The sequence below is a fragment of the Harmonia axyridis genome, chromosome 4 (genome assembly GCF_914767665.1).
Source record: "Harmonia axyridis chromosome 4, icHarAxyr1.1, whole genome shotgun sequence".
Classification (NCBI taxonomy): Eukaryota; Metazoa; Arthropoda; class Insecta; order Coleoptera; family Coccinellidae; genus Harmonia; species Harmonia axyridis.
This window is the reverse complement of record NC_059504.1, coordinates 47,941,459-47,959,305: the sequence shown is the minus strand read 5'-3', so window position 1 is coordinate 47,959,305 and position 17,847 is coordinate 47,941,459. Positions and strand designations below refer to the sequence as shown.

Below are 17,847 nucleotides of genomic sequence, written 5' to 3'. Positions count from 1 at the left end.
AAGAGTTTATAAACAAAGTTATTGTGGGACAGATTATGCTTTCATACACTTTTTTTTTGTCGTGGTCAAGAGAATATTTTGATTAATGCAGAATTGCTAGAGAATAGTATGTCCTGTATTATAAATATACACACCGGCAAATTTCGGGAAACGAACAAAATCTCAATGAACTTTGCAGTTCATTTCCTCACGAACCCTTTGGCCGATTTTAGCATTTTTTTTATATTGTAGCTTGATTCCTCGTTAACATAATTGTTCAAATGACGTCGTCAGTTACTGTTTTGTTATATAAAGTAGAGAACAAAACGAATTGAAAGTAAGCGTTCATACAGCATCTCATGAAGTAGATCGTTGACAGACAAAAATGCTTACGAATACTTGAATATTGCTTTGTCTTTTCTGAACATTTTCTCTCTTTAATAATTGCGATATTATTGTCTCCGTTTATTGGTTGAAAATGATGACTTACTTCATCAATACTTTTTATGGAATTTTTATACACTTTTGGTTCATGTATCAATTGAATTCAACTTGAATTGATTTGCTATTTATTTCTCATTCAACAGCGGTACCATTTAAAATGCTTGATATCACAATTAATACAAAAATAAAATGTTCAGAAAACATCAAACAACATCTGAGCGGTGTGTATAATTCCAGCTTCTACATCTTTTTCATACTTATATTTGGCTGATAGAACAAAGATCTTTAATTCCTCAACATCAAAAATGTATCTAATCACTCTATATTTGATATTTATTATACAGACGTAAAACCATTGTTTTAATGACAATTGCCCCAGCCGTTGAAGAGGCTAAACACTTTTAGGACCTCTCATAGTGCCAACATCGTAAGCAAAAGGCATAAGGACCTTTGTCACAATTCTGGCCTTTCTTATCAGAAAGGCACAAACAGAATATGTATTTTCATATTCTAGGGCTCCATGTCCAATGAACAGAAACTAGATATTGTTTAGAAATGAAATAACTTCAATTCCATAGGAATTTACATGCAACAAAATTTTTTCATCAACTAATATTTTTTAAGAAAATTTAATCTAATTTTATCAATCTCATAAGCTATGTAGAAGATATAAACATATGCAACAGTTATACATTATATTTTGTAAAATTTCAAACTCTACAACATTGAATATTGAGTTTTATCTTATACGGCTCGTAGTTTTGCTCTTTATCACAATATTTTGAATTTCCAAATTACACTTGCCAACATGAATTAAGAGAACTATCAGAGTTACGTTAATTGTATGATTTATATTATATGTTGAAATTTATAATTGTTTGAAAAGTTTAAGCTAACGCATCAAACAAAAGGGAAAAAAGAATTGAAAAAAATGAAAGAGCTCACATCTACTTTTTGGAGTTTTTATTATTATTCACATATACACTACTTGGCATGTGCCTGGGCCTTCCTCATTTGAGTCAAGATGTTGGAAAGCTCTTCACGCTTCCTTTTGGCTCTAATGTGGGTTCCCAAACGACGCTTCAAGAACTTGAGTGCTCTCTTGTCCTTTGAAACTTTCAATAACTCCATAGCCCTCTTTTCATAAGGTGCATGTCCTACAACTTCACGGACCAAATCCCTCACAAATTTGGAATGTTTGGTGATACGTCCCTTTAGCCTAGATGGACGGATTTTGTCCGTTTTGGTGATTTTAGTTGTTTTGTGTCCTTTTTGGAGCCCAACGGCGATTTCGTATTTGGGTGCCATTGCTAAAAAAGAATACACTAATGAGATTGATAGATATTAAATTTAATGGCGATAAGGCTATGATGTGATCTTCTTAATACTATATTTATGATATATAATAAAGCTAAATGTAATATATGTAAAAACATTAGGCTATTTGTACTTACTTCAAGTCCAATTACACGTGGTGTAATAACCTCACTCAAACAACGCTGCGAAAAGAAATTCTGACTGAGAGCTTTTGCGAATAGTCACAGAGAACATAGAATTTGACAGATGTCGTATTTTGACCATGAAACATAACAGTGGAAAAAAAGTTTTACTAATAATGTTCTTAATTTATTATTACAATTTCAAATGCATTAAGATATTAGTTTCGTTGAAATTGCATTTTCAGTATCCTTATTGATATCCATAAATAACTCTTAAAGCAAAATTAAAAATAAATATGTGATGTTAAGAATTGAATTCAATTGAACGATTCATACGAGAGTAGTTCAAAAGGGTTCAGAAAATAAAATTTCATATACTTTTCTTTAATAAATTGTATTATTACTTACATTTAATCCTCGTTTTTACATTTATCTGTTTCATAATCTCATCTCCGATATGGTCTAGTGGCTAGGATACCTGGCTCTCACCCAGGAGGCTCGGGTTCGATTCCCGGTATCGGAATTATTTTTTTCTCAATTCTAACATATATTATTCTCACTAATCTTCATTAGGTGACTTGGCTTCATTATAGCTTATTATTATTTAAGTGTCTTTTAAGGTTCATTAAAACTCAGGAGGAAGCAAGGAAAATCTAGATTTCAAGGTGTTTTTCAGATAAACATACATTAGATATTATTGTTTTCAACTGTATGAAATCTTTCTCCAATTCTGAGGGAAATACTTGAAATCTCTATTGATATAACCAATTAATATAGCGATAGCTCAAATCTTGATAAGGATCTCAATGCAATTTATTTAGATATTTGTTTACATTCAATTATAAATTAATTTTTTTCCGAAACTTTCAAAATGGGTAGGATTGGGAAAAATATAGGCTTTCTAGTAGTTTTTTAACTATCGAAAACATTACCTGCACTGATTGACATCGTGATCAAAAGATCACTCAAATGAATCCAAAAATAAATCATTTACATTTTGTGTTATACTTTGTTGGAAGTTTTTATAAACACGTGTTGCATTTTGTTAATGCTGTTGATTTAACTTGATAGGCCACTGGTTCGAATCTTTCGGTGGTCAGGCGAGAAATTTTCTGACTCCTTGAAAAGGAAAATGATTTTTTTCAGATCAATAATCCTTTTCTTCGGAATTAATCGAACACAATAATTTCCAGGAAAAAATGAGGAATAATTCTAGTAGCGCTTGATGAAATCTACAAAATCAGTGTAAATTCCTATACATACTTGAATACCTTTAGGAGGCAAGACAAGTGTGCACCAAAATGCAATCAATTGAAGTATACTTTATCAATTATCAACATATTTGTGAAATCTCTGAGGAAAATATTCAATAATTTTATTTTTTTTTGGTATATTGATATAGGATTCAAATCAGAATTGAATCTTTTTATAGATAATTGATTTTCCTATTGTTTTCTCAAAGTAACTCCAAAGCTAGATATTGATCTGATACCATTATTGATAATGCCTGAAAATATTTTATAAATTGATGTACTATTGTGAAATCATTAGTGTTTTAAATTAATTGTTCAAGTTTAACTATATGAATATTAAGATGAAAGAATTAATTTATTTTTTCTTGATAGCTTCTGCATGTAGCGCACTAGTTACAGCAACCTCAACATCCGCAAAAAATGAGACAAGTTCAAAACAAGTATGGAACGATATATTGTGAGTATTTATAAAATATTTATTTGATAGCAGAGAGAACACTTTCAATTAATATTGTTCAAACTGTTATAACAAGAAATAGCTATTTTCATATCTTATATATCCTAGTTAAGAATTCTGAAGTAAAAATTGAATGTTTTGAAAACATTCAAATTGCTTTAAAAATTGCTGATTGTATATAAAAAAACCGTGCATTAAGACCCTTAATTCTATCCCTATTAATTCCAAGAATTTAGATTGCTTTGCGAAGGGGAGGAATGAAATAAAAACGATGACTTTTATCCAAAAAGAATAATAATACTAAGAGTGCCTTTATTTGCAAGAAAAATAATTCATCATTATAGGGGTCAAGTCAAGCTCAAGATATACTACTAAACCCCCAAATAATGAAATTAAAGAAAACACAAAAAAAAAAACCAAAAAGGCTCAATGAGCTCACATAGAGCACTTGAAATTGAATAAACATTTACCTTCACTTATTATAAGTGAAGTACTGCCAAAACATGCCCACTTATGAATATATTTTAAGTTTTAGCGTTTTTTTTAAATTATATATTTTCTACCTGAATAGATTTCTTTCGGTCTTTTATTCAATGAAACACATTTTATATATGCACCTTCTGTTTTCATCAAAATCCCTAACTTTTCGCATTACATTACTCTCAATATTTCTGAGGACGATATATTTATAAAGGATCTGCGTAATTGAAAATGAAGGGTGATACTACAGCTAATATTAATTGCATTCTGAAATTCATTTGTGCGAATTTGCAGAGTAAAAGAAGGAGAAACTCTCACAGCAACTGTCAACGATTATGCTGATCATCTTATGAAAAATTTTGATAAATTGGCACTGAATGAGGGGTTAGACCCAATGGATGTACCAGATATGGAAATCAAGATAAGTAGAGTAAGTGGAATTAATATTACTGATGGCACTTCATTGGTAGATGCCACTTCTAAAATTTTCCATAATTTTCACAGAGAATACTTTTGATTACCTACTGGGGATCTCTCAAATTGTCTAAAATAAAAGTGAATGACTTCTCAACAATACACAGATATGACAATGCACAAATCAGCTACAATAAAAATACTAAAAAGATGAGACTCGATATTCCTTTAGAACTGAAGGATATCAAGGTGAGCTTTTATTACAAACTCTTCTAGGTGTTTTTTATACTTTTAATATTATTTTCACAGTTTAAATGTAAATACAAGGCAAGATTGATGGGTCTAGGTCCATCTGGAGGCTTGGACGGTGAGATGAAATCTGTTAAAATGATAACTTCATTGGAAATAGATTGGGGTACTTACGAGGCCAGTGTTCAGAAATATAAAATTACTCATTCCGGGTTAGTATTTTTATCACATTTTCAAATGAGTAGCTATCAAGGAAAAAGAGGTCCCTTGGACTGTAATATTTTCAAATTTGTTTAATTAAGGGACCCATTTTTTTTATTTGCATGGGATCCATGGTCATATAGCTACGCCAAAGAACATTTTATTAATTTTTTTTTGTAATGAAAATTTTCTCACAGTTGATTGTTAGACATCCACATACCATACATCAAAAGAACAGAAAATTCAGCACTCAAATAAAACGTCTAATTTTCAGGCATATCAAGGTCGATTTCCATGAATTCATCCTTGTTGATTGGTTGATCAATATCTTAGCTAACACAGTTACAACAGTTTTCAAAGGACTCATCCTCGATATAGTTGATAAAATTGTCGAAGGTACTCTGCAAGCTTCAGTCAACATGATAAATCTTGTTTTTGATGATATCACACGCATGTTGGAGGGTAACAGCACCGATCCAGTGACATCACCAATCTTGAAAAATTTGGGTGTAATCTTGACTCAATCAAACTATGTTGTATCTTAATATGTTGAATTATAGATTCTTTTTCTAAGAAATGTTTTCTTTATTATCTAACTAATTCACTGTGGTTTGATATGAAATTATCAAAATTAAAGTTACATCAAAAGGATCAAATAAATGATTATAAAACACTATAAATATCTACCTTGATGTAGTTACTTAATCAGACCTATATCATATAGGGAAAAGTTGAAAGTTTAATATAGTTAATTTTTCATTACTCTTCATGAACCATTTATTCATTTCTCAAACAGATTACAAAATCTTTTTACATGAGAAACACAAAAATTCACTAAATCTATATTGAAGTTGAAGTATTGAAGAAATGAACCTTAAATTCAACTAAATCAAATTAAATCCGAAAACAACCAGATTACAAACTTCAATCAATCAAAATATTTATGAATGGTCACTTGCATGAAAATGAACTTGTGCCTAAATGGCATTATTAAATGCCCCGTCAGCAGTCCCACAATCACCCGTAGCTCGGCTCGCGACAGCTTTTTGGCGTAGGTGTGTGAAATCTTCACGAATTTCTTTGCCTGAACAAGTCTAGGAGTGTTAGTCCAGTGGATTGTCCTACTGTTCAACTCCCATAGCTGGACAGCAGCTTTATATTGGTCTTTTCCCATCCCACAGAAAGGCTCAGGTCCAGCAGGTCTTAACCTTGATGCACTTTTTGCAAGTTCATCCGCTATTTCATTTCCTTCAACCCCACAGTGCCCTGGTACCCATAGTAGAGTCACCTTATTTCCTCTGGCCAGTTGCTTTATGGTGTTACGGCACTCCCAAGTCAGCAAAGACCCCTGACAACACGATTCCAGGGATACAGAAATTCATTCCATTTGCTGTTGGGTCAAAAATTAACATTGCTGTGCCTGAAGTCGCTATGGTACACAGTAATAAAGCTTCTGAGGGGTCTTACAGAAACAACGAAAACATTAATGTTCTTATATTCTCTACATTCCAGATAATATAACAACCATCACATTTTCTCCATGGTAACATTCAATCAATAATGTCATTCTGTTTGTTTTGACAACCATAATTCTTCCTCAGTGGAAATTCTTTCACATATTTTTTTTAATTGGGTGTTGCTCTAGACAATCATCAAAATGTTTTTCTTCCAACCAGGGATCAGCGAACAGAGCAGCGTTATGGAAAGTGATGGCACCTTTGTGGATAGTAAAACTATCAGATTTGTTGAAAAGTGTACAGTCATTCAAGAACGTAGGCGAAAAACATTAAGAGCCCCAAGGAAAATGAAGTTTGATGAACCAGAAGATCCCGAACTTGACGAGATATTGTCAATTGGTAACTGTGAATTTCCCTAGATATTGTACTTAAGGTTGAAGTAAGGGCTACTAATGTTACTGTCCTTTATTTATTGAAGATGATAACATCATATTCGAAACAACATTCAACACAACAAAAGGTTCCTGGGGCAAGAATATGGCTACTTGAATCTTAAATATATAAGCATACGGTTTACTTATAAGAAGTTTCATTTTTATATAAAAAAAACGAGTACATTTTCCAAGACAAATTCACACATTTGTCACCAATTCCATCTTTAAAGTACTAAATGGAATGTGAAGCATTGGTATAAACCTTATATTTCATGTGGCCCCAAAAAAGTGCTAATGGTGTTAAATCACAAGATCAATTTCGATCATAAAAGTGAATAATCATAGTTCGGTAGCGCAATAAATTCACCTTAACATTTGCAAAAGACCCATTTTCGAATAAATAAGATCCAAACACACCAAATAGTGACACATTGAGGATGGAATGACTGCTCAACAATCATTCTTGGATTTTCCGAGTACCAAGTGCGACAATTCTGTTCATTAACATAGCCTCCTAGGTGAAAATGGGACTCATTACTAAAGATAATCAAATTTTTCGGAAAAAAATTTAAAAAAAAAAGTGTTGTTGAGTAATATTTCAACAAAAAGCATGAATGCTGGTTTGCACCTGCATGATTGCTTTTTGTTAAAAAAATATTACTTTACATTATGTTTTTTCGATTTTTTTACAGGAAAAATTAAATACCCAAATGGTTTTTGACAAGACTATGTCACGAGACCATAATTACTTGTTATCAAAGGTATTGTAATTTTTTATGGCAACAGCTGCAAGGTTTTGCCGGCGGTAAACTCGAAAAAACTCCTGAATGGTGCTGTAATACATAACTACATGTCATACATAGTTTTCCTGTCTAGAAAAAAAATTGAGCGTTCGTTATTTGTAAAAGTCAAGACAATCAAAGTCAATGAAAATCCAGATCATTTTGATACATTTCAAGAGCCAAATCAGCGCAGATAAGACATTGTTAGTGATCGACTGGCTTAAGTTCTTATGTTAATTGAACTTTAAAAGCCTTAAGACCAAAGTCCTTACGCAAAATACGGTGTCAAGTCGTTTGTCGAATATCTTATTCCCAAGATCTACGAGGAATAGACAAATCTGGGTTTTCGTTAACACTAAAGGCTGCAGCAGCGAAATTTTAAGCTGTTCTTGAGCGACGTACACGGTTTCGATACTTCACATCACTAACTTATCCGCACAGCTCAATTTTATCCACCAGTTTCATTATCACGACAATCCAAAAGTGCTTCAGTTTTGCAAACTGTGAGTGGGAATTTTAACAATTTCATTGCGTTGTTAAAGTGTGTTTTTAGTAATGGCGTAGTTTTTACTAGCCGTATTATAATAGCTTCAAAATTAAAGCTGCCCAGCTAGTGAGCTTCTTTTACGGGTAAACCCTGTGAGCCACCAATGAACTCAAAATATTTCATAACTCTAGATATTGGCCAGTGTATTCTGAGAGCCCACATAATATTGTCATATCTGAGATATGGACTATAACCTTTCCTTTTCATTATAAAGATGTTTTGATATATATACAAAAATGTATCCATTCAATTCTCCTTTCCTCAGTTTTCGTTGTAATAATTTACTTGTCTTTTCATCAAGGGTCGATGGAGATAGATCCGGAAATGTGCCAACTAACTCAAATAGTAGCTGTCACTATGGCTTCCATCATGGATGACGCAGCAGAATCTTGCTTCATAATGGCAAAAACCTTTGGCCTGCCTGAGGTACATATCGATATATCTCAAAAAACTTTACAGGACAGGTAAGATGTTTGGAAACCTTGAATTTTTTCATTTATTAAACGATTATATCCGAAGGAATGAACTGCTGAGATCTCATAGCACACTCTTCAATCCAGAAACATTAGAAGATTATTCAAAAACGCAGAATATTTACATGCTAAGAAAAATTCATGGCGATATAGTGTTCTTGCAAACTATCCTAGCTAAAGGTGTTAAAAGTCTCATGTCTGACTATAACTACCACCCTTGGCTTTCGTATATAGATAACTATGAGCTTGCACTGGAACAAGATACTAAACTTTTAGACATGGTTGAGAGGAAGACCCTGAGATTGCAACAACTCAAGGATAAATTACATACTGATAAAATACAATTTCAAATTGATTCCGATCAATTGTCATTAGCTATTGGAAAATCCAGGGATGAAATGGAGGTTATTTTATTCATATGAATATTTTATCAAATAGTGGAAAGATTTATAATTTTGTTGATATCTATACAGACTATTTTCTGCAATTATTTATTGATTGAAACTAGAAAATAAGTCCTAATATTATCGTTTCAAAAACATTTTATCGAAGGAAAATTGGTTTTCAGTGCATTTGCTCGAATTTTTATATGTTGTAGAACTCACGATGCTGATAAAATGTTGTCATTGCATCACCGCTCTAAATTCAACTGTTTAGATTATATAGGGTGCTGAAAATAACTTTTGTATAATATCAAATGGCTTTTGTGAAAACATTTTTTTGAATAATAAACCAAATCGAATATGCATCGATTGTTCATAGAGCTGATTAAAGTCCACTATAAAGAAAAATGATTCCTGCACGCACAGAAGATATAAAAGGCTAATCCAAAATTAAACTGAACCATGATGCAATGAAGACATTTAATCAGCATCTCGAGTTCTACAACATATGAAAACTTCAAGCAAATTCAACGAAAGCTAATTTCCTTTTGACGCGGTGCATGATCTTTTCTTAAAAATTCAATGACACCAAAATTTCAAATCTAATCAAGAAGTTTTATTTGTATGTGTAATGGTTTTAGGATTTGATAATACAATCAGAAATCAACAAAAATTACTTAGAAAATTGGGAAAAATCAAGAAGACAGCAAAATATGAGAATAAAATTAGGAAGAGAAGAAAATTACTTGGATAGAATTAAGAAAGCTCAAACTGATAGTCGAAAAGAGACTCGAGTTCATTTGGAGATAGAAGCATACATGCTTGAATACTTTAAGGTTAGAAAAAGACTAAAAACAAATGTACTTTTCCATTAATGTTCATTTGAAATTTATAGGATATTGAGAATTTAATCCAAGAATGGATGAACACTTATGACAGGGATATAGAAACCAAAGACGAGGAAATTTTGAAAATGGGATTTAATATTGAAAACTTAACCAATGATTTGAAAATTTTGAATGAATTGGTATGGATTTTTCTGATCACAATAGTATTTTAATTGAAATTTTTCCAGTACGACAAAAGACAAGATGAAATGAATAAGTGGCTGGCAAGAAAAGCTGAGAAACAGCGTATAGAAGAGGAAATTAGATTTTTGAACAGAATGGCTACCATGATACAAGCATGGTGGAGGGGAACTATGGTAAGAAAGAAGTTGGGCCCTTACAGACCAGCATCAAAAAAGAAAGATAAGAAAAAGAAGAAATGAAGAGAAGCAGAGGAAGCAACTGAATGAAAACTTTTTTTGAATAATTTTGTATTACGATATAAATTTCAATATTTGCAATTAAAGTAGATGAACAAATAGTAGTTTTGATATTTGTATGAATTGGAGTACACAGAAGAAAAAATAAGTGGTGTAAAAACAATAAATTATATTGAAAAATTTACAATGTAATCCACAAAAAAACTTTAACATTTTTGATTGAAATCTATATTTTTCTATCTTCAGAGTTCCCATATTTTTTCACAATTCTTCAGAACTAATTCAGGCTTTTCATGCTTGTAGAACATGAAGAAACCCTGAATCTGAGCAGGACTTACTTGTTTACCATAAGATTCCACCGTATGTGCAAATACTTTTGCATGTTTCTCACCATTTTCTCCAGGATAAAACCTTAGGAACATCTGTTCAATTTGGTGGGAAGAACAGTATCCAATATACTCCTTCAAATCCACCCTTCCAGGTCTTATTAAAGCTGGATCCAACCTATTAACATTATAAATTCGGGAATTGATAAGGGACCTTATATTTATAAAGGGTTTTCCAATAGGTGGTTTCATTTTGATTTAAAGAAAAAATGAGTATGTATATTTTAAGAGACATCAAGGGATGATTATTTTATTGTAAAGAGGAGGGTATGTCATAAACGATGAATAGTGATATCAGCCAGATGGTAGCTATGGCTATAGTTGCAGCACCATATTCTTTTCATAAAATTTTTCACGATTAATTCGCACATTTGCGGCTAAGTGTCCTCGACAACTTCACGAATTTCATCTTTAACGTGGTTCCAAAGGAAAAAGCCTCTAAATGCTGAATCTTTCAACTCGGTGGCCAATTCTGATCAACTCTTCGAGAAATAACAAGGCCAGTAAACTTTTCTTGCAAAATTGTAATTGTTTCGATGCTTCTGTGACACGTAGTGCTGTCTTGTTGAAAATAAACGTAAAATAATCATAGCTCAGTAGCGCAATCAAACTAGATTCAATTACACCACCAGCCCAAAAACCGCACCAAACAGTGACACATTGAGGATGAGAGGCTTTTCAATAATTAGTCTTGGATTTTCCAAGCACAAAATGCGAAAATTCTACTTATTAATGTTGCCTCCAAGGTGAAAATGGACTTCATCACTGAGATGAGAATCTGGATCAATTCAAGGACCCAACCAGCTAAGATACGATCGACTTGAGTTCTGGTGTTGACTGAAATTTGAAAGCCTTATGTCTTTATGAAAAATACGCTGTAATGTCGTTTATGGAATTCCAAATTTCCAAGATCAAAGAAGAATCAATCACCTTGGGTTTTCATCAACACTATAGGCTATAGCAGCAATATGCTCAGTTGGTCTTGAGCAACGCACACGGTTTAAATCCTTCACATCACTAACTTGTCCCAACAATGATTTTCCCAACAGCTGAAATTTTTCCATTAGTTTCACTATTGCTGCCTGAGAAGGTGTTTCATGATGACCCAAAAGTGTTTTAATTTTGCAAACTGTGACTGTAATGTTCATCATTTTTGTAGTGAATTTTAACAATTTCAATGCGTTTTTGAAGTGTTTACCGTTCCATTTGTAGTAATGGCGTAGTTTTTACTTATCGAATGTCGAGAGATGACAGCTTCAAAAGTGACAGCTGTCCAGATAGCGAGCTATTCAAAATAAAACCTCTTATTAGAAAACCCTTGTACAAGAAAGGTCTGAATTTTGAAAAAATAGAATGAACATATTTTAGAGTTCAGGGGCTGTTGAAATGAATTAAGTCAAAATAGTGTTAATAGTAGTTACACAACTTAACCTTTCTTAAAAATGGATATTAACATAGTATAAGGAAAGGATAGTAAGCCACGTTTGACGGCAAGGAAATAGTCACCAGGGGTCGCTACTGTAGTTGGATTTGGAGAAGTAACTCGATAATAGATAGCGCTGAATCATGAGCAATAGATGGCGCAGAAATAATACGATAATTCATTCAGTGGCGTGGTTGAAAAGGGGTCGCATGAGATTGCTAACAATTTTTATGTTATGACAAATACACGCCACTGGCGTAAATGCTTATTACAGAGCAGAAAAAATATCAAAATATAGAAATCTTCTGACCACTCTATTTCAAATATTTTAGTTCTTCAAAATAACACCGATTTTTTCAGAGGGCTCCACTTTACGGACCAATTTTCGACAGTAAAATTCGAGTAAAACGTGAGTACAACTAGATGGCGCTCAACATCAACAAAATCGAAAAAAGCACTACACTGGCTTACTATCCTTTCCTTATACTATGATATTAAGTTAAGAAAGAGTACCCATATCAAACACTCCATGCAGAATTATGTTTTCAATTGGAACAACAGATTTTGTGATTGCAGATTGGTGGATGTGTATCATCCACTCAAGAATCTCAAATGACAATAAAGGTTTGAGTGCCACATAATTTTGAAGGTTTTTGAATGCCATTCATGAATATGCTAAAAAATTCGTGGTCAAGAGTGCTGCGGAAAAATAAGAGTGGATTTTCTGTGATTATAAGTAGCGCTTAGCTTGTATCACAGAAAATCTACTCTAATTTTTCCACAGCAAAGTAGCGCTTAGCTTGTAACATATCACTCACATTTGTTTACATACTTCAAATCTGGGAACTAAAGAGCTTTCATTAGAAAGTCGTGGTCAAGAGTGCTGTAGAAAAATTAGAGTGGATTTTCTGTGATTATAAGTAGCGCTTAGCTTGTATCACAGAAAATCTACTCTAATTTTTCCACAGCAAAGTAGCGCTTAGCTTGTAACATATCACTCACATTTGTTTACATACTTCAAATCTGGGAACTAAAGAGCTTTCATTAGAAAGTCGTGGTCAAGAGTGCTGTAGAAAAATTAGAGTGGATTTTCTGTGATTATAAGTAGCGCTTAGCTTGTATCACAAAAAATCTACTCTAATTTTTCCACAGCACTCTTGACCACGACTTTCTAAGGAAAGCTCTTTAGTTCCCAGATTTGAAGTATGTAAACAAATGTGAGTGATATGGTACAAGCTAAGCGCTACTTGTAATGACAGAAAATCAAATCTAATTTCTCCACAGCACTCTTGACAGCGAATTTAAATGAACGCATGTTAGATAATATATTATTTGGCTGAATTGTTTCATGTGGGCAATCCTGTATAAGAAATATAGTGATCGGGATTTTTACCTTTCCAAGTAGTTTGTGGTCATGAAGACTATTCTTGCCTCTGTACTGGCCACACCATCCAAGCAATTCAAAAGTCCACTGAAAGTGACCCTATTTAATCCTTCATAAGCAGCTTTTTGCTTAGGAGTGTCCTCTCTAGAAACGAAGGCGGCATCAATATCCTCCAGTAATATTATCGTTTGTTGTGGTGCAACACTCAGTAAATGATTGAGTCTATCATCGGTAAGACCTCGCTCTGACAAATTCAAGACCGATATTGAAAAACCTAGTTCTCCAGCCAATGCTGTTATATAGGATGATTTACCGCAACCAGGTGGTCCATATAAAAGATAACCTGTATAGAAAATCAAATGATTTGCAGTATTCCAACATCAGAGATTCATTTTGATAAAATAATTACAACGTATTTATTTACTTCTATTACTCCGGAGAGAACAGAAAAACAAAAAGACCAAGAATAATACTGAACGAACAATTGACGAAAATTGAAAATTAAAAACCTTAAGGTTCACAAAAATGAAGACAAACACACAGTGAATTAAAAGTGATGACAGCAAAAGAAGAAGATTTTAGAATGGAAGTTCAACGATGGTGAACCTGAATTGCAAAGTCACCTCACCTAGATGTAAAAGTAGACGTATACACAAAAAACCTAACCTCAAATGATGAGAATTTTTCATAAAAATAAGTTAATATGGAATTCAAGTTCAGTCAATGAGCAATTTAGGTAAATGTAAACAATACTCACCTCGTCTATAAGGTATTCCTCTATCAGTGTACCATGAGGGATTTGAAATAAATTCTTGGCAATCATTAATGATTCTCTCACTTATGCCTTCATCCAGAACTACTGACTTTATAGGTCTCTTCCTTCTTGGTTGTCCAAATTGTCTCCATTCACTGCCCAAACCAGTGTACATCAGTGTTTTTCCTTCATGCTGTTTCAATGCCATCTGCCTAGCTAACAATATTAAATTTAAATCTTCCCATATAAGATTCAAAGAACAAATGGTCTAATAAGTTATAGATAGTCGAAAAAAAATTCTATAGCTACAACACAACAATCTATTGCTACTGAACATCAAGTATGACATTTATGTCAGATATCAACCCATGAATATTCTGATATGTTTATTATGGGTGCATATTTTGACACAAGAGCAAATTATTGGTGAAAATGCAACAAGAGTTGGTAAAAAAAAACAAGAAGACGCAGTAGTAATTTTGGACTCTGTATCCAAAGCCTTGCTGGAAGGGCCGGTAGAACAGGTAGGGAAATGAAAAATGTATTACTTTTGTGAAAAGCAGATATCAAAGAATCATTCATTATGGACCAGCATATTTGTATAAATTCATTGGTTGACAAGGATAACTACCTCCCAAGTAATACAAGTTAATTGGTATTGACAGTTAATTAACTGAAAATGTCTTTCTTTAGCTTATTTTTTCAACTAAAATACCTTTGGTTTTGAGGAAGCCCATTGTTTAAGTTAAGTGGCGTTGAAAGATAATTTTTTCAAAATGAGATTTTTCCATGAAAAACACAGCAATTATGAGTATAATAATATCAATAGCATTGGAAGATAATGTCTGAGAATACCTGAATTTCATATCATTCACCAATCATCAAAAAACTTTTAGTTCTTAAAAAATAGTACACATTTCTCTTCTAATATTTTGTATTCAGCATGAGAAAAAATTGCTTGAATGATTATTTATGTGAAGCCTCATTAAAATAAATTGAAAAGGTATTCTTGCTATAACCAAACTGTACATATTGAATGATCCTCAAGCAATTGAGAAATCTTTGATATATAAAATTACACCAGTCTATTTGAACAGATATCCTCCTTACCTTTGGAGGAAATAGTTAAGGGTTTGAAATCTGTGAGCAATATAAAGATAATTCCCGAAAGACATATCGCTGAAGTATGGAAACTAGTTAGAGGAGACCGAGAACGGGAATCTTTGACCTTGGAGGACTTAGAAAAAATGGGTGAATTTTTGGAATTGATACCAGATTCTGAACTTTTTTATTTCAATATGTCAGACTGGAATATGGTAGAATTTTTAGGTGAGAAAAAATATTCCGCCCATAGTAATATAAAAAAATTAGTTTCTCATTTACAAATGAACTTCATTGTAATTTTCAGGGAAACTTCAGACATTCACAAAACATGAAGAAGCAATATTCAGTGCTGCTCTAATAAAAGCACATGGTTTTGAAATCTTAAAGAATCACTCTTGTATTAACAGAATGTTTGGTATAATTTGTGGATTTGATACTCATCTTATAAAAAATATTCCAGATAATGAATTTCTTCAAATAAATGAAGAAATTTTTGACAACCTTCACGCCTGTACAATGTATCAGAAAAGGGTAAATATTTTACTGTTCAAATTAAAAAACAAGACAACTAAATTATTTTCAGGTTCTATTAGAAAAAGCAGTTAAACCAACAATTTTTGGTCCACCTCAAGTTTGGAATATAGAAACTGTGAAAAAGGCAAATATGTTGATTCTAGCCATGGAACCCAAAGAATTACTGGAAATAAGACCTCCTGCTATGAAAGGATTGAAGAGTTCAATACTCAAAATGATGAGTATGGAATTAATAATGTCACTGAATAATAAACAGATAGCATACTTGAGTACTGAATCATTCTTAATTTACAAGGAGAGGATTTTCTTGAGCAGCAAACAAATATATATGAAGTTTAATATTAGTTGTAGAATTTTGGTATTTATATTTATTTTATTATATTTGGAACAAGAAAGATAGTTAATTAGTATTTATTATGGTGAACCAATGATTTCTCTTCAATATAAGAACTGAGGGAATGAGAACCCGATAACTATGGTATGACCTAAATTAATCAAAAAGTTAATTTAACAGAGGAACCATAAAAAATAATTCTTGATTGTTTTGGTCTCTATTTGACAGAAATTCATCTTATTATGATTAATAAGCAAAACATTTTATTTCCGCTTCTATTTAGTGATTACACAACAATTGTTTCGTCCAATTACATTTCAACTTCTTCGGGTAAGTACGCTAACAACTTTTTCAGGTGAGTATGCTAACGAGCAACCTCACCTGAAGAAGTCAAAATATAATTTGACGAAACAATTATTGTGTAATCAATAAATAAAAGCGGAAATGAAGTGTTTTACTTTTCAATATTATAAAAAATAATATCCTCAATGCATGCATTGAATATTAATTTTGGTGGTTTTTCACTTATTTTCCATTATTACTCCATCTGAATAATTTTGCATTTTTTCAGACCGTGGCATAAAAATTTACAAACCTTCTTCTAATATGTTGAAATATACAGATTTATTTGTTCCAAATGCAGTAAGGGTAACAGTTTCCCAAGGAATTCCCATATGTAAATCTAGAGTATGTTGTTCTCTAGTTCTTTCAACTCGTATCCATGTAGAACCATATCTAAAAAAATTACAATAAACTATCGTGCATTGATTCGTCTATTCTGTTATTCTTCTTGAAGACCTACTTAAAGAAATGTGTACCAATACTGGGGATGAAATCATATTTAGTCTTGACATGTCCAGAGTCTTTTTGCTCGAAACTAGTTTCTACACTTAAATGTTGAGTCTGTCTCGCACCTTTAACTGTCATCCACTGCAAAAGCCACTGATAAGATTTATCTCTACATGGAACTTCTAATGTAATCATGTAATGTCTTCTGAATAAAATTAGAGAAGTCTGAAATCCCTTTCTTAAAAGTGCAGCTCCAGCTCCTAATCCAAACAAACCAAACCCAGCTCCAAAGTAAGGATTATCAGAAAGTGTTGATACGTATTCATATATCGTCATGTTGTAGGGAAATTGAAAATAAATCCTATTAGAACTTCCTCTAGCAATATAGCAGTTCTTGACAAGTTCTTAACCTCAAAATACAAACTATATACTCTATGGTCTAATCAAGTTACTATGATCAGAAATATATTCTTCTTTTTTCAAACACTTTTAACTTTCCCTTGATATAATATAAAGTGGTAAGTTATAATCAGGTTACTTATTCTACCAAAAATATCAGAAATGTCTTCTTCATCTCTCTTATATTGTACTTAACGACGAAGCTAACTACACACAAGAGTAGAGTGAGTTAGATTTTGGTATATACAAATTACTTTAGATAACACTAATAAAATAATCTTTGGAATACCTACATAAGGATGTTCATTGAACACAAGATGTATTATGTTGATTGATTATCTTCAGATTATTTTCTGGTTTATAACAATTTTAAAATTAATTTATTTTCTTTTACAGCCAAAATATAGATGACTCCAGAGGGGATATTGCTTCTGACACCGTACCATTAGAAATTCTTCATTACCTAAAACAAATCATTGTT

At 32.3% G+C, this 17,847-nt stretch overlaps 4 protein-coding genes and 1 non-coding gene across 5 annotated transcripts; 3 read left to right on the top strand and 2 right to left on the bottom strand.

The window, feature by feature from the left end:
- Positions 1-1,369: 1,369 nt before the first annotated feature.
- On the bottom strand, positions 1,370-2,034 carry LOC123678219 (60S ribosomal protein L36). Its single transcript, XM_045615119.1, has 2 exons — positions 1,878-2,034; positions 1,370-1,733 (listed from the first exon to the last, which is right to left on the bottom strand). Exon 2 carries the CDS (start codon positions 1,729-1,731, stop codon positions 1,408-1,410), a length of 324 nt encoding a protein of 107 aa, XP_045471075.1. The 5' UTR covers positions 1,732-1,733; positions 1,878-2,034; the 3' UTR covers positions 1,370-1,407.
- A 279-nt stretch (positions 2,035-2,313) lies between these two features.
- Trnae-cuc lies at positions 2,314-2,385 on the top strand. Its single transcript has one exon. It is a non-coding gene; the product is annotated as a tRNA-Glu (tRNA).
- Positions 2,386-3,413: 1,028 nt separating this feature from the next.
- On the top strand, positions 3,414-5,493 carry LOC123678218. The gene is made up of 5 exons (XM_045615118.1): positions 3,414-3,572; positions 4,347-4,482; positions 4,557-4,715; positions 4,776-4,927; positions 5,191-5,493. The coding sequence occupies exons 1-5, from the start codon at positions 3,445-3,447 to the stop codon at positions 5,459-5,461; spliced, it is 846 nt and encodes a 281-aa protein (XP_045471074.1). The 5' UTR covers positions 3,414-3,444; the 3' UTR covers positions 5,462-5,493.
- A 1,011-nt stretch (positions 5,494-6,504) lies between these two features.
- On the top strand, positions 6,505-10,363 carry LOC123678217 (dynein regulatory complex protein 9). The gene is made up of 6 exons (XM_045615117.1): positions 6,505-6,772; positions 8,438-8,600; positions 8,656-9,013; positions 9,634-9,828; positions 9,888-10,019; positions 10,068-10,363. The coding sequence occupies exons 1-6, from the start codon at positions 6,574-6,576 to the stop codon at positions 10,260-10,262; spliced, it is 1,242 nt and encodes a 413-aa protein (XP_045471073.1). The 5' UTR covers positions 6,505-6,573; the 3' UTR covers positions 10,263-10,363.
- A 50-nt stretch (positions 10,364-10,413) lies between these two features.
- Positions 10,414-17,622, bottom strand: LOC123678216 (mitochondrial chaperone BCS1). Its single transcript, XM_045615116.1, has 5 exons — positions 16,981-17,622; positions 16,774-16,913; positions 14,210-14,422; positions 13,462-13,795; positions 10,414-10,763 (listed from the first exon to the last, which is right to left on the bottom strand). Exons 1-5 carry the CDS (start codon positions 17,301-17,303, stop codon positions 10,502-10,504), a joined length of 1,272 nt encoding a protein of 423 aa, XP_045471072.1. The 5' UTR covers positions 17,304-17,622; the 3' UTR covers positions 10,414-10,501.
- Positions 17,623-17,847: the final 225 nt, after the last annotated feature.

Excerpts from the sequence above, each read along its gene's own strand:
- LOC123678219 (XM_045615119.1), bottom strand. The coding sequence starts at position 1,731 with ATGGCACCCAAATACGAAATCGCCGTTGGGCTCCAAAAAGGACACAAA.
- LOC123678216 (XM_045615116.1), bottom strand. The coding sequence starts at position 17,303 with ATGACGATATATGAATACGTATCAACACTTTCTGATAATCCTTACTTT. Across the intron at positions 13,796-14,209 it reads AGGAATACCTTATAGACGAG|GTTATCTTTTATATGGACCA; the intron begins GTGAGTATTGTT and ends TTTTCTATACAG. Across the intron at positions 10,764-13,461 it reads ACCACAAACTACTTGGAAAG|GTTGGATCCAGCTTTAATAA; the intron begins GTAAAAATCCCG and ends TAATGTTAATAG.
- LOC123678217 (XM_045615117.1), top strand. The coding sequence starts at position 6,574 with ATGTTTTTCTTCCAACCAGGGATCAGCGAACAGAGCAGCGTTATGGAA. Across the intron at positions 6,773-8,437 it reads TGACGAGATATTGTCAATTG|GGTCGATGGAGATAGATCCG; the intron begins GTAACTGTGAAT and ends CTTTTCATCAAG. Across the intron at positions 9,829-9,887 it reads ACATGCTTGAATACTTTAAG|GATATTGAGAATTTAATCCA; the intron begins GTTAGAAAAAGA and ends TGAAATTTATAG.
- LOC123678218 (XM_045615118.1), top strand. The coding sequence starts at position 3,445 with ATGAATATTAAGATGAAAGAATTAATTTATTTTTTCTTGATAGCTTCT. Across the intron at positions 4,716-4,775 it reads TAGAACTGAAGGATATCAAG|TTTAAATGTAAATACAAGGC; the intron begins GTGAGCTTTTAT and ends TTATTTTCACAG. Across the intron at positions 4,928-5,190 it reads TATAAAATTACTCATTCCGG|GCATATCAAGGTCGATTTCC; the intron begins GTTAGTATTTTT and ends TCTAATTTTCAG.